Here is a 14,132-nt window from a genome sequence, read left to right as displayed (position 1 = left end):
CTGTCCCTAATTGGATTTAACTGATAACTGTAAACCAATGTATTTTTCCCCTAACATGATGATCGTGGCTAATATTGTTGTCTGCAGCCTCAAACCCAGATTGCCTAACCAAATGAGGCAAGTGGTGGGTGGAGTTTGGCTATTGAAAAACAATTGCAGTGAACAAGATGTTAATTTATTTTACATAAATGTATAGATTTGACTGATATGTTATACTATAGCAAGCAACTTGACTAATTTGTTCAAAGTCTAGTAGGCAGCAGCCTTTGGCAATCCCTAATTATAAATATATACATACAATTTATATTTATTTTTACACACACATTATATAGCACAACAATAAGATTGTATTTGTATTTCACAGCTGCGAGGCCCACCTAGAAAGGATCCAGCCACACCAAGCTCAGTTTTAGGTGTGGCTGTTGGTGGCCGGCGGGGGAAAGTGGGGGCACTGAAAGAATTGTATTCACTGTAAACCAGGGCCTAATTGTAAAGAGCCAATGGCTCCTGGGTTTGTCAAGCCCTACTATAGTAAGACAACAGTAATTACAATGATATTCCCTTTAAAAAGAGAACATGTTTACAGTACAGTGTCCCTTTAAACACTTGCAACAACACTGATAAAGTTTGCAAAACAATGTTTACTGAAATCGAAATACTTTTCACTTACCATACGATAGACATACAAGAATTTGAGAACTACAGTGTTAGATTTGCCACAGATTTGCTCTGTGTTTATTAAAATGTGAAATTCTGGACCCTTGACGGGGGAAAAAGAGCTACATGGAACACGTCCAGTTAAAAACTATACCTTTTATTCTGAAGATCAAGTTGCACTCATGCTTGGCGTAAGCTTGTATAAAGGAAACAAATGCTTTCATGCCTTTGTCAAACACAGCACGGTCAGATGCCGCCATGGCCTTCAGCTTTGGCAGAACATCCACAGAATTTTTTATATCTGACATTTCCTGCAGTGGGCACTTTGGAAAACAAGAGATAGTTTGTTTTAAGAGCAAAGAACAACTTCACAAGTGGGGATTCTCCAATATAATAATACAATTAAAAAAAGAGGTTATTCTCTGGAGCTGTGGGTAACAGGGGCACTGAGATGAAGATCAAAATCTTGTTTGTATATATGCCAGAACATTTCTTTATGCCACTCTGCTGATATAACATACTTGCTTTGGCTTAGAGGTACACAAACTAACTAAAACAATACTTTACTAGCTCAACGGGACACTTCTATATGAAATAATTAAAACGGATCTTAAAAATGGACAGAATAATCAAAAAAATAAAATGTTCATGTGTGCATCTCAAGTTTAAATAGAAGCATTTTTGCAGTATACTTGCATTGGCAAAAATGATTCTTGTAAAACCTATCACTATTTTAGTGGCATATGTGCATATTCTATGCATGCTCCATTTTGCTCAGAAAGTTTGTGTTGGCCTGTATGACACATATTGAGTCACCACTGACATGTTACACATGACACATAGGTCTGTGAAAAGGTGAATATGAGCTATGCATATGTGTGTATGCCACTGAACTGATCATTTTACTAGAAGCTTTTGTGTTAATACATGTATTTTGCAAAAAATGCTTCTGTTCAAACTGAACTGCACTCAAGCAGATTACGTCCCTTTAAAAGGGTAGTACGTAACTGGTCTGTTAAAAGCACTCTTGATTGTATCTGAGAGATCTCACTTATATATATATACACTATGTGATGTAACCTTAGTGTATTCTGCAATAAAAACTATTTCAACTAAAAGGGTAGTACGTCCTATTTATTTATTTTTTTGGTCTAATGTATGTTTACAGGGCATCTGAAATGGTGTCTAAAGGCTATGTTTGCACCCTCCTGGGCACTCCATGCTAGCCTGAGCTACCAGCTAGCTCCCTGCAGCTAGTTTTTGTTTGTTTTTTAAGTTGTAAAGTGGCAAATACTACAGCCAATCAGAACTATACCACCCACTAAATAGATTAAATATAATCTAAACTCATTACTCTGCATACAGTCTGGAATACACAGCTATATTCATAGCAACAGACACACACAAAACATTAAACGTTATTGCCATTTTTGCTGTGTACAGAATAGAACGTAAAGATGGATCACCTTTTGGTTAATTGAAAGAAAATTAACATATGATTCTTCCATGGGAAGTAAAAACACAAGAGCACTGCCATGGTGGCCAATCCTGGCTGTTCGTCCACAGCGATGCACAAAAGCGCTAAAAGACAAAATTTAATTTTACTAATGATTTAAGATTCAAAATGAATTGTAGTCATGCAAATACAATATTAATACTATGCAAAAATAGTTCAAATGGCATAAAAAGTGTAATAATAAAATCTTATCAGACAAAATATAATTTCTGTTTGTTTAGCTGCTGGAAGAGGGTTAAAGGATTACTGTTTTTTACTTTTTTCGTTACTCAATAGTCCCATATTTTTTATAATTATCATCTATTAAAAGCTACTAACCTATATTTTGTATAAAACGAAGCTTACAAACCTTATATTTTAACTAAATATTACCCGGCCATGACGTCACCTTTCCCAGCCCATCTTTTTCGGCATAGTGTGTATATGAAATGATTGACCAATAACATTTCGCTCCTATGCATATCATTACCAGCATAACCCTTCCTAATAAGCCTGCGCGTCAATTCAGCTAAATCGCGCATGCGCATTTGTAATTGTAGAAGCCGAAGTTACCCACATCTCTGTTAGTTTTACGCTTGCGCATTGGAGGGAAAATCTATTGAATCGGTTATCCAGACTTTCTACGTATTAGATAACATTGACACGTCTTATATCTAGCTAAATATTGTACGGCTGTTTACAATTAAAAAGAACTAAAACAGTAACTTTTTTGTTCAGTTTATATGTAAACAAGCTGTCACTAAGCACCCACACTATACTACACTGTTCTACCCCCTATACCGGCGCCCCCGGAGCCCCCCGCAACTAAATAAAGTTACTAACCCCTAAACCGCCGCTCCTAGACCCCGCCGCCACCTACATTATACCTAGTAACCCCTATCCTGCCCCCCCATACTGCCGCCACCTATAATTAAGTTATTAACCCCAATCCTGCCGCTCCCGGACCCTGCCGCAACCTATATTAAACTTATTAACCCCTATCCTGCCCCCCCTACACCGCCGCCACTGTAATAAAATGATTAACCCCTAAACCTAAGTCTAACACTAACCCTAACACCCCCCTAACTTAAATATTAAATACATCTAAATAAATGTAACTCTTATTAACTAAATGAATCCTATTTAAAACTAAATACTTACCTTTAAAATAAACTCTAATATAGCTACAATATAAATAATAATTATATTGTAGCTATCTTAGGATTTATATTTATTTTACAGGCAACTTTCAATTTATTTTAACTAGGTACAATAGCTATTAAATAGTTATTAACTATTTAATAGCTACCTAGTTAAAATAAAGAGAAATTTACCTGTAAAATAAATCCTAACCTAAGTTACAATTACACCTAACACTACACTATACTTTAATAAATGAATCCTATTTAAAACTAAATACTTACCTGTAAAATAAACCCTACGATAGCTACAATGTAATTAATAATTACATTGTAGGATTTATATTTATTTTACAGGTAACTTTGTATTTATTTTAGCTAGTTAGAATAGTTATTAAATAGATATTAACTATTTAATAACTACCTAGCTAAAAGAAATACAAAATTACCTGTAAAATAAATCCTAACCTAAGTTACAATTAAACCTAACACTACACTATCATTAAATTAATTAAATTAATTACCTACAAATAACTACAATTAAATTCAATTAAATAAACTAACTAAAGTACAAAAAATAAAAAAAGCTAAGTTACAAAAAATAAAAAAATATGTTACAAACATTTAACAAATATTACAACAATTTTAAGCTACTTACACCTAATCTAAGCCCCCTAATAAAATAACAAAGCCCCCCAAAATAAAAAAATGCCCTACCCTATTCTACATTAAAAAAGTTCAAAGCTCTTTTACCTTACCAGCCCTTAAAAGGGCCTTTTGCGGGGCATGCCCCAAAGAAAACTGCTCTTTTGCCTGTAAAAGAAAAATACAGCCCCCCCCAACATTAAAACCCACCACCCACATACCACTAATCTAACCCAAACCCCCCTTAAATAAACCTAACACTACCCTCCTGAAGATCATCCTACCTTGAGTCGTGTTCAGCCAGCCGACCACCGATGGAACCGAAGAGGAGATCCGGAGCGGCAGAAGTCATCATCCAAGGGGCGCTGAAGAAATCTTCCATCCGATGAAGTCTAAATCCAGACGGCGTCTTCAATCTTCATCCATCCTGAGCGGAGCCATCTTCAGAGGAGCCTACACGGATCCATCCTCTTCTTCCCGACGACTAACGACGAATGACGGTACCTTTAAGTGACGTCATCCAAGATGGCGTCACTCGAATTCCGATTGGCTGATAGGATTCTATCAGCCAATCGGAATTAAGGTAGAAAAATCTGATTGGCTGACTGAATCAGCCAATCAGATTCAAGTTCAATCCAATTGGCTGATTGGTTCAGCCAATCGGATTGAACTTGAATCTGATTGGCTGATTCAGTCAGCCAATCAGATTTTTCTACCTTGGTTCAGCCAATCGGATTGAACTTGAATCTGATTGGCTGATTCAGTCAGCCAATCAGATTTTTCTACCTTAATTCCGATTGGCTGATAGAATCCTATCAGCCAATCGGAATTCGAGTGACGCCATCTTGGATGACGTCACTTAAAGGTACCATCATTCGTCGTTAGTCGTCGGGAAGAAGAGGATGGATCCGCGTAGGCTCCTCTGAAGATTGCTCCGCTCCGCTCAGGATGGATGAAGATTGAAGACGCCGCCTGGATTTAGACTTCTATCGGATGGAAGATTTCTTCAGCGCCGCCTGGATGATGACTTCATCGGATGGAAGATTTCTTCAGCGCCCCTTGGATGATGACTTCTGCCGCTCCGGATCTCCTCTTCGGTTCCATCGGTGGTCGGCTGGCTGAACACTACTCAAGGTAGGATGATCTTCAGGGAGGTAGTGTTAGGTTTATTTAAGGGGGGTTTGGGTTAGATTAGGGGTATGTGGGTGGTGGGTTTTAATGTTGGGGGGGGGCTGTATTTTTCTTTTACAGGCAAAAGAGCAGTTTTCTTTGGGGCATGCCCCGCAAAAGGCCCTTTTAAGGGCTGGTAAGGTAAAAGAGCTTTGAACTTTTTTAATGTAGAATAGGGTAGGGCATTTTTTTTATTTTGGGGGCTTTGTTATTTTATTAGGGGGCTTAGATTAGGTGTAAGTAGCTTAAAATTGTTGTAATATTTGTTAAATGTTTGTAACTTATTTTTTTATTTTTTGTACTTTAGTTAGTTTATTTAATTGAATTTAATTGTAGTTATTTGTAGGTAATTAATTTAATTAATTTAATGATAGTGTAGTGTTAGGTTTAATTGTAACTTAGGTTAGGATTTATTTTACAGGTAATTTTGTATTTCTTTTAGCTAGGTAGTTATTAAATAGTTAATAACTATTTAATAACTATTCTAACTAGCTAAAATAAATACAAAGTTACCTGTAAAATAAATATAAATCCTAAGATAGCTACAATGTAATTATTAATTACATTGTAGCTATCGTAGGGTTTATTTTACAGGTAAGTATTTAGTTTTAAATAGGATTCATTTATTAAAGTATAGTGTAGTGTTAGGTGTAATTGTAACTTAGGTTAGGATTTATTTTACAGGTAAATTTCTCTTTATTTTAACTAGGTAGCTTCTAAATAGTTAATAACTATTGATAGCTATTGTACCTAGTTAAAATAAATTGAAAGTTGCCTGTAAAATAAAAATAAATCCTAAGATAGCTACAATATAATTATTATTTATATTGTAGCTATATTAGGGTTTATTTTAAAGGTAAGTATTTAGTTTTAAATAAGACTCATTTAGCTAATAAGAGTTACATTTATTTAGATGTATTTAATTAATATTTAAGTTAGGGGGGTGTTAGGGTTAGTGTTAGACTTAGGTTTAGGGGTTAATCATTTTATTACAGTGGCGGCGGTGTAGGGGGGGCAGGATAGGGGTTAATAAATTTATTATAGGTGGCGACGGTGTAGGGGGGGACAGATTAGGGGTTAATATGTATAATGTAGCTTGCGGTGGGCTCCGGGAGCGGCGGTATAGGGGTTAACATATTTATTATAGTGGCGGTGGGCTCCGGGAGCGGCGGTTTAGGGGGTAATACATTTATTTAGTTGCGGCGGTGTAGGGGGGGCAGATTAGGGGTGTTTAGACTCGGGGTACATGTTAGGGTGTTAGGTGTAGACATTTCCCATAGGAGGAATCAATGGGATGTCTGGCAGCAGCGAACCTGAACTTTCGCTATGGTCAGACTCCCATTGATTCCTATGGGATCCGCTGCCTCCAGGGCGGCGGATTGAAAATGAGGTACGCTGGGCCGGAAAAGTGCTGAGCGTACCTGCTAGTTTTCATTTTAAGTATAGTTTGCTTGTTTACTCTAGGGCGATTCTGGAAGCGATCGTAAGCTATGTATTTACGTGATGTGCGCAGCTCACTCGACTGCTGCTGATAGATTCTACTTGCCTTATTCTACTGCAGATGGTGACGTTTCCTGTGACGCTGCGGTAACTGGCGCATGCGCATTAGTTCAGAAAAACGCCATCTTACAACTGCAGTTGTCAGCACGGATTGGTAATCCGTAACGGCTGACATACAAGTAGGTTGGGAAACAATTAATATTTCAAAGTAAATTATTGGCCAAAGGGTACATATTTAATAAATGAAGTACATTAGAAAATAAGAGTTTTAAAACTATACTACGATTTTATTTGCATATCATTTCTGACTACAGTGTCCCTTTAACTACATAATGGCACAATTGTGCTTTCTTTCTAATGACACAGTGAGTCCACGGATCATCTAATTACTATTGGGAATATCACTTCCGCCCAGCAGGAGGCGGCAAAGAGCACCACAGCAAAGCTGTTAAATATCACCTCCCTTCCCTCCAACCCCAGTCATTCTCTTTGCCTACGTTAAGAGCAAGGAGGTGGTAAAGTTAGGTGTTTGGAAGAAGATTCTTCAAGCAAGATTTTGTTATTTTTCAGCAGTTCAAGCTTGTTCTGCTTTGCCCTGAGGTGTAGCCGTAGTCCATGTCAGTCTCTTCAGTAGAGTAGTGGTGGCTTTTAAGCAATGGGAACTTGTGGGGTACAATCCTCACTGCGCCTCCCATGTATTTAATGCTGCCCTAACTTTGAAAGCCTGAATAAGATTACTCAGTCTTTGTTTTTCTTCCACAGGTCCATGTGAGGGAACATGCCTCTCAAACCTAGTGAGCTGCCTTGCTGCCTGGCAGATTTTTGAAGGGAGGGTGCTGATTTTATTTTTTCTGGGACATATACAGGAAAACTTTGGCACTTTAATTTTATTTGATGGGACACAATAGACATCCTCATATGGAATTAGGGGATTATGTTAAGGATGGCAGTAATGGCAGGCACTGGGGATAAGGAGATTATGGCTCAATGTGTGGTGTGTGTTTGACTTACTCCCGGCGGCGTTACTTTAGAGACATTTCGCCGACCAGGAGGTTAATTTTTGATACGCCCACGATAGGCGGAGCTAGCTGAGGCGGCAAGTTTCTGTTGTGCACCTTTTCCCCTTCACTTCCTGTGTTCCGGAGGGGAGACAGCGGTATTGCAGTCTTGTACGCTGTGCTACGGTGAAGCGGGAGAGCAGCCTTAGATCTGACAAATTCATTGCTTAGGTTGAGTCCGGACTTCTGCTAACAGAATATACACTCCGGTGGCAGCAAGGAAGGTAGTTTGTTTATTTTTTTTCCAGCAAAAATAAAAAAAAGTTACGTTTTAACATTTAAAGAGAGAGTAACTTTTTTTGGTGTGTTAATTTCAACCTAAATTATCAGTTTATTTATTCTAATTTGATCAATTGAGAGTAAAGATCAACCAAGAGGCCATGCAAAATGTTTCTTGTTCTTTATGTTTTGATGCTAACATGGAACCACCAATCCCTTTCTGTTTCTCATGTATTAAGAGAACTTTAAAATTACAGGGATATACTTTTTTTCTGAGCCAACATTGTCTAATGCTGTCCAGGGGTCTTCTGACAATGTTCAAGATATGCCGCAGCTTTCTCCTCAAGTGTCCCAAATGTTATCGTCTACACATGCAGTGCCCTGTGCTTCCTCTCCGCCTGGAGTTACTTTGCAAGACATCGCTACCCTCATGTCTTCTGCGGTATCTGATGCGTTGTCTGCTTTTCCCATGCTGCAGGGAAAGTGCAAGAGGAAATGTAAATAATCAGTGAGTAAGGTGGCTATTCCGAATGTTCCCTACCAGAGGAGTAGGCTACTTCGGTAGAATCTGAGGGTGAAATCTCAGATTCAGACAGTGTAATTCCTTCTTCTGAGTTGTATCCTTCAGGTTTAAGCTAGAACACCTCCGTTTATTACTTAAGGAGGTTTTGGCTACCTTGGATGACTCCGACACTACGGTCGTAGTCAATCCTAAGAAGTCTAGCAAGCTAAACAAGTATTTTGATGTACCTTCCATGGTGGAGGTTTTCCCTATACCAGATCGGGCTACAGAGATTATTGCTAAGGAATGGGAGAAACCGGGTATTCCTTTTTCTCCATCCCCTATTTTTAAAAAGATGTTTCCTATTGCTGACTCTATCAAGGAGTCTTGGCAGTCAGTCCCCAAGGTGGAAGGGGCAATTTTCCACTTTAGCTAAGAGGACCACTATTCCCATAGAGGATAGTTGTTCCTTTAAGGATCCTATGGATAAGAAGTTGGAGGGATTGCTCAAAAAGATGTATGTTCACCAGGGTTTACAATGGCAACCTGCAGTGTGTATTGCTACCGTCACTAGTGCGGCAGCATACTGGTTTGATGTGTTGTCTGATTCTATTCAGACAGACACTCCCCTTGACGAGATCCAGGATAGGATCAAGGCCCTTAAGTTGGCCAATTCTTTTATTACGGATGCTTCCCTACAGGTTATTAAGCTAGGAGCAAACATTTCTGGGTTTTCCATATTGGCCCGCAGAGCCTTATGGTTGAAATCCTGGTCTGCGGGTTATCTAAATCTAAGCTTTTAGCGATTCCCTACAAGGTTAAGACCTTGTTTGGGCCGGTCTTGGCTGAGATTATTTTCGACATTACGGGAGGAAAGGGTAATTTCCTCCCTCAGCATAAGAGAAATAAGCAGAAGGGACGTCAGCGTAATTTTCATTCCTTTCGAAACTTCAAGGGTAAGCCTTCCTCTCCCTCTACAAAGCAGGAACAGTCCAAGCCTTCCTGGAGGTCCAACCAGTCGTGGAACAAGGGAAAGCAATCTAAGAAGCCTGCTAATGACTCAAAGTCAGCATGAAGGGTCTGCCCCCGATCCTGGACCGGATCTTGTGGGGGCAGACTTTCCTTCGCTCAGGCTGGGGGTTCGGGATGTTCAGGATCCCTGGGCGTGGACATAGTGTCCCAGGGATACAAACTAGGAGTTCAAAACCTTTCCTCCCAGGGGCAGGTTTCTGCTCTCAAGATTATCTGTAGACCAGATAAAAAGAGAGAGGCGTTCTTACACTGTGTTCAAGACCTTTCCGACCTGGGAGTGATAGTTCCTGTTCCAATGCAGGAACAGGGTCTAGGATTTTACTCCAATCTGTCCGTGGTTCCCAAAAAAGAGGGAACTTTCAGACCAATTCTAGATCTCAAGTCTAAACAAGTTCCTCCAATGTCATGCAAAGCTATCACTAAGCCTGCTACCAGTCGCTACCACTGCAGATAAGGCTTAAGTATTATTTCAGTTTTAACAGTATTTTCTCAGTCAAATTCTAGTCCCTAGAAAATAACTCGACTGCGCATACATTTATCAGCCTGATACCAGTTGCCACTACTGCATTTAAGGCTGTACTTACATCATACGGTAACAGCAGTATTTTCTTAGTCAATTCCATTCCCAGAAAATAAAGTACTGCACATACCTCATTTGCGGAGGACCCCGCATGCTATTCCCAGTTTCTAAAGTTACCCCACTCCTCAGAATGTCGAGAACAGCCAGTGGATCTTAGTTACGCCTGCTAAGATCATAGAAAAAAAACGCAGGCAGTTTCTTCTTGGTGGAGGTTTTCCCTATACCAGATCGGGCTACAGAGATTATTGCTAAGGAATGGGAGAAACCGGGTATTCCTTTTTCTCCATCCCCTATTTTTAAAAAGATGTTTCCTATTGCTGACTCTATCAAGGAGTCTTGGCAGTCAGTCCCCAAGGTGGAAGGGGCAATTTTCCACTTTAGCTAAGAGGACCACTATTCCCATAGAGGATAGTTGTTCCTTTAAGGATCCTATGGATAAGAAGTTGGAGGGATTGCTCAAAAAGATGTATGTTCACCAGGGTTTACAATGGCAACCTGCAGTGTGTATTGCTACCGTCACTAGTGCGGCAGCATACTGGTTTGATGTGTTGTCTGATTCTATTCAGACAGACACTCCCCTTGACGAGATCCAGGATAGGATCAAGGCCCTTAAGTTGGCCAATTCTTTTATTACGGATGCTTCCCTACAGGTTATTAAGCTAGGAGCAAACATTTCTGGGTTTTCCATATTGGCCCGCAGAGCCTTATGGTTGAAATCCTGGTCTGCGGGTTATCTAAATCTAAGCTTTTAGCGATTCCCTACAAGGTTAAGACCTTGTTTGGGCCGGTCTTGGCTGAGATTATTTTCGACATTACGGGAGGAAAGGGTAATTTCCTCCCTCAGCATAAGAGAAATAAGCAGAAGGGACGTCAGCGTAATTTTCATTCCTTTCGAAACTTCAAGGGTAAGCCTTCCTCTCCCTCTACAAAGCAGGAACAGTCCAAGCCTTCCTGGAGGTCCAACCAGTCGTGGAACAAGGGAAAGCAATCTAAGAAGCCTGCTAATGACTCAAAGTCAGCATGAAGGGTCTGCCCCCGATCCTGGACCGGATCTTGTGGGGGCAGACTTTCCTTCGCTCAGGCTGGGGGTTCGGGATGTTCAGGATCCCTGGGCGGTGGACATAGTGTCCCAGGGATACAAACTAGGAGTTCAAAACCTTTCCTCCCAGGGGCAGGTTTCTGCTCTCAAGATTATCTGTAGACCAGATAAAAAGAGAGAGGCGTTCTTACACTGTGTTCAAGACCTTTCCGACCTGGGAGTGATAGTTCCTGTTCCAATGCAGGAACAGGGTCTAGGATTTTACTCCAATCTGTCCGTGGTTCCCAAAAAAGAGGGAACTTTCAGACCAATTCTAGATCTCAAGTCTAAACAAGTTCCTCAGAGTACCATCTCATTCCATTCTTCCCTTGGTTCAAGAGGGTCAATTTATGACAACAGTAGATTTAAAGGACGCGTACCTGCATTTTCCCATCCACAGGGATCATCACAAGTTTCTGAGGTTCGCATTTCTAGACAAACACTTCCAGGTTGTGGCTCTTCCATTCAGCCTTGCCACAGCTCCCAGAATTTTTTCAAAAGTCCTGGGATCCCTGTTGGCGGTGCTCCAGTTGTGGGGCATTGCAGTGGTGCCTTTTCTGGACGATATTCTGGTTCAGGTGCCATCCTTTCAACAAGCAAACTCCCACATGTATGTATGTATGTATGTATGTATGTATGTATGTGGTACTTGTAAAGCGCAGCTAATCACCCGTAAGGGTCTCAAGGCGCTGCTCATTTTATCAACCTCAGAAGGATGAAAGGCTGAGTGGACCTCGCCGGGGAGCGATCCTGCAACCCTTGGTTGCTACAGAGCCTTGGTTGCTATCTGTCCGGCAGGAAGGATAACATGGAGATGTTATCCTTCCTGCGCTCTCACGGATGGAAGGTGAATTTGGGAAAGAGTTCCTTAATTCCAGCCACAAAGGTAGTGTTCTTGAGAACCATAATAGATTCCCTGTCGATGAAAATATTTCTGACAGAGGTCAGAAAATCAAAGATTTTCGATTCTTGTCTGGCGCTTCAGTCCTCTCCTCGGCCGTCAGTGGCTCGATGTATGGAGCTGATCAGTCTGATGGTAGCTGCCATGGACATCATTCCGTTTGCCCGTTTCCACCTCAGACCTGTGCAGTTATGCATGCTCAGGCAGGGGAACGGGGATTATGCGGATCTGTCTCCGCGATTACATCGGGATCAGGCAACAAGAGATTCTCTTCTTTGGTGGTTGTCTCAGGATCATCTCTCCCAGGGAACCTGCTTCCGCAGACCCACCTGGGTGATTGTGACAACAGACGCCAGCCTGCTGGGATGGGGAGCAGTCTGGGGCTCTCTAAAGGTTCAGGGGACATGGACTTGGAAGGAGTCTGTTCTCCCCATAAACATTCTGGAGCTGAGGGCAATCTTCAATGCTCTTCTGTCCTGGCCTCAGTTAGCTTCGGCCTGGTTTATCAGTTTCCAGTCGGACAACATAACTTCAGTGGCTTACATCAACCATCAGGGAGGAACTCGGAGTTCCTTGGCCATGACAGAGGTAGCCAAAATTATTCAGTGGGAGGAGACCCACAACTGCTGTCTATTTCCTCCGTTCGCTCTCCTTCCTCGGGTCATTGCTCAAATCAAACAGGAGAGGGCGTCTGTGATCCTCATTGCACCGACGTGGCCTCGCAGGATGTGGTATGCAGACCTAGTGGAGATGTCATCTCTCCCACCTTGGAGACTTCCACTGAGGAAGGACCTTCTACTTCAAGGGCCCTTCCTTCATCCAAATCTCAGTTCTCTCAATCCGACTGCTTGGAGATTGAACGCTTAATCTTATCTAAGCGGGGATTTTCTGAGTCGGTCTTTGAGACCATGATTCAGGCTTGTAAGCCGGTTACCAGGAAGATTTACTACATGATATGGCGTAAATATCTGTATTGGTGTGAATCCAGAGGCTACTCTTGGAGTAGAGTTCGGATTCCTAGAATTCTGTCTTTTCTCCAAGAGCGTTTGGAGAAGGATTTATCGGCAAGTTCTTTGAAAGGTCAAATATCTGCCTTGTCTATTTTGTTACATAAACATCTGCCAGATGTACCAGACATGCAATCGTTCTGTCAGGCCATGGTCAGAATTTGGCCTGTGTTCAAACCTGTTACTCCTCCCTGGAGTCTTAACCTTGTTCTTAAAGTTCTTCAGCAGGCTCCGATTGAGCCTATGCATTCCTTAGATATTAAATTGTTATCTTGGAAGGTTTTGTTTCTTGTTGCTATTTCATCTGCTCGTAGAGTCTCAGAGCTCTCGGCGTTACAGTATGAGTCTCCTTACCTTATTTTTCATTCAGATAAGGTAGTTTTGCGTACTAAGGGTTTCTCCCTAAAGTGGTTTCAGATTGGAACATTAATCAGGAGATTGTGGTTTCTTCTTTATGTCCTAACCCATCTTCTCGTAAGGAACGTCTGCTGCACAACCTAGACGTGGTGCATGCGTTAAAATTCTATTTACAGGCGACTAAGGATTTTCGCCAGTCTTCAGCTCTGTTTGTGGTTTTCTCTGGGAAACGTAAGGGGCAGAAAGCTACGGCTACTTCTCTTTCCTTGTGGCTGAAGAGTATCATTCGCTTGGCCTATGAAACTGCTGGACAGCAGCCTCCTGAGAGGGTCACGGCTCATTCTACGAGGGCGGTTTCCTCTTCCTGGGCATTCAAAAATGAAGCTTCTGTGGAACAGATTTGCAAGGCTGCAACTTGGTCCTCTCTTCACACTTTTTCAAAATTCTATAAATTTGATACTTTTGCCTCGGCTGAGGCTTCTTTTGGGAGAAAGGTTCTTCAAGCAGTGGTGCATTCCGTTTAGGTTCCCTGTCTTGTCCCTCCCTTATCATCTGTGTCCTCTAGCTTGGGTATTGATTCCAATAGTAATTAGATGATCCGTGGACTCACCATGTTATTAGAAAGAAACCGGCCCGCCCTGTATTTTAAGACAAGTTTTTGTCATGTTATAAACCTCAGGCACCTCGTTGCTTCCTTTCTCTCCTTTTACTTCGGTCGAATGACTGGGGTTGGAGGGAAGAAAGGTGATATTTAACAGCTTTGCTGTGGTGCTCTTTGCCGCCTCCTCCTGG

General features: G+C 41.2%; 1 protein-coding gene across 1 annotated transcript in view; it reads right to left on the bottom strand.

Annotated features, from left to right (window-relative positions):
* DDX55 (DEAD-box helicase 55) overlaps positions 1–14,132 on the bottom strand; it is a 46,287-nt gene that overhangs the window by 6,877 nt on the left and 25,278 nt on the right. The window contains exons 11-12 of the mRNA XM_053701815.1: positions 2,124–2,238; positions 812–980 (exon numbers count right to left, since the gene is read on the bottom strand). Coding sequence (XP_053557790.1) covers positions 812–980; positions 2,124–2,238 — 284 coding nt within the window. The remainder of the gene's footprint in view (positions 1–811; positions 981–2,123; positions 2,239–14,132) is intronic.

Source organism: Bombina bombina, chromosome 2 (assembly GCF_027579735.1).
Source record: "Bombina bombina isolate aBomBom1 chromosome 2, aBomBom1.pri, whole genome shotgun sequence".
Classification (NCBI taxonomy): domain Eukaryota; kingdom Metazoa; phylum Chordata; class Amphibia; order Anura; family Bombinatoridae; genus Bombina; species Bombina bombina.
Note: the sequence above shows the minus strand (reverse complement) of the source record. Positions and strands in the feature narration are given on the sequence as shown.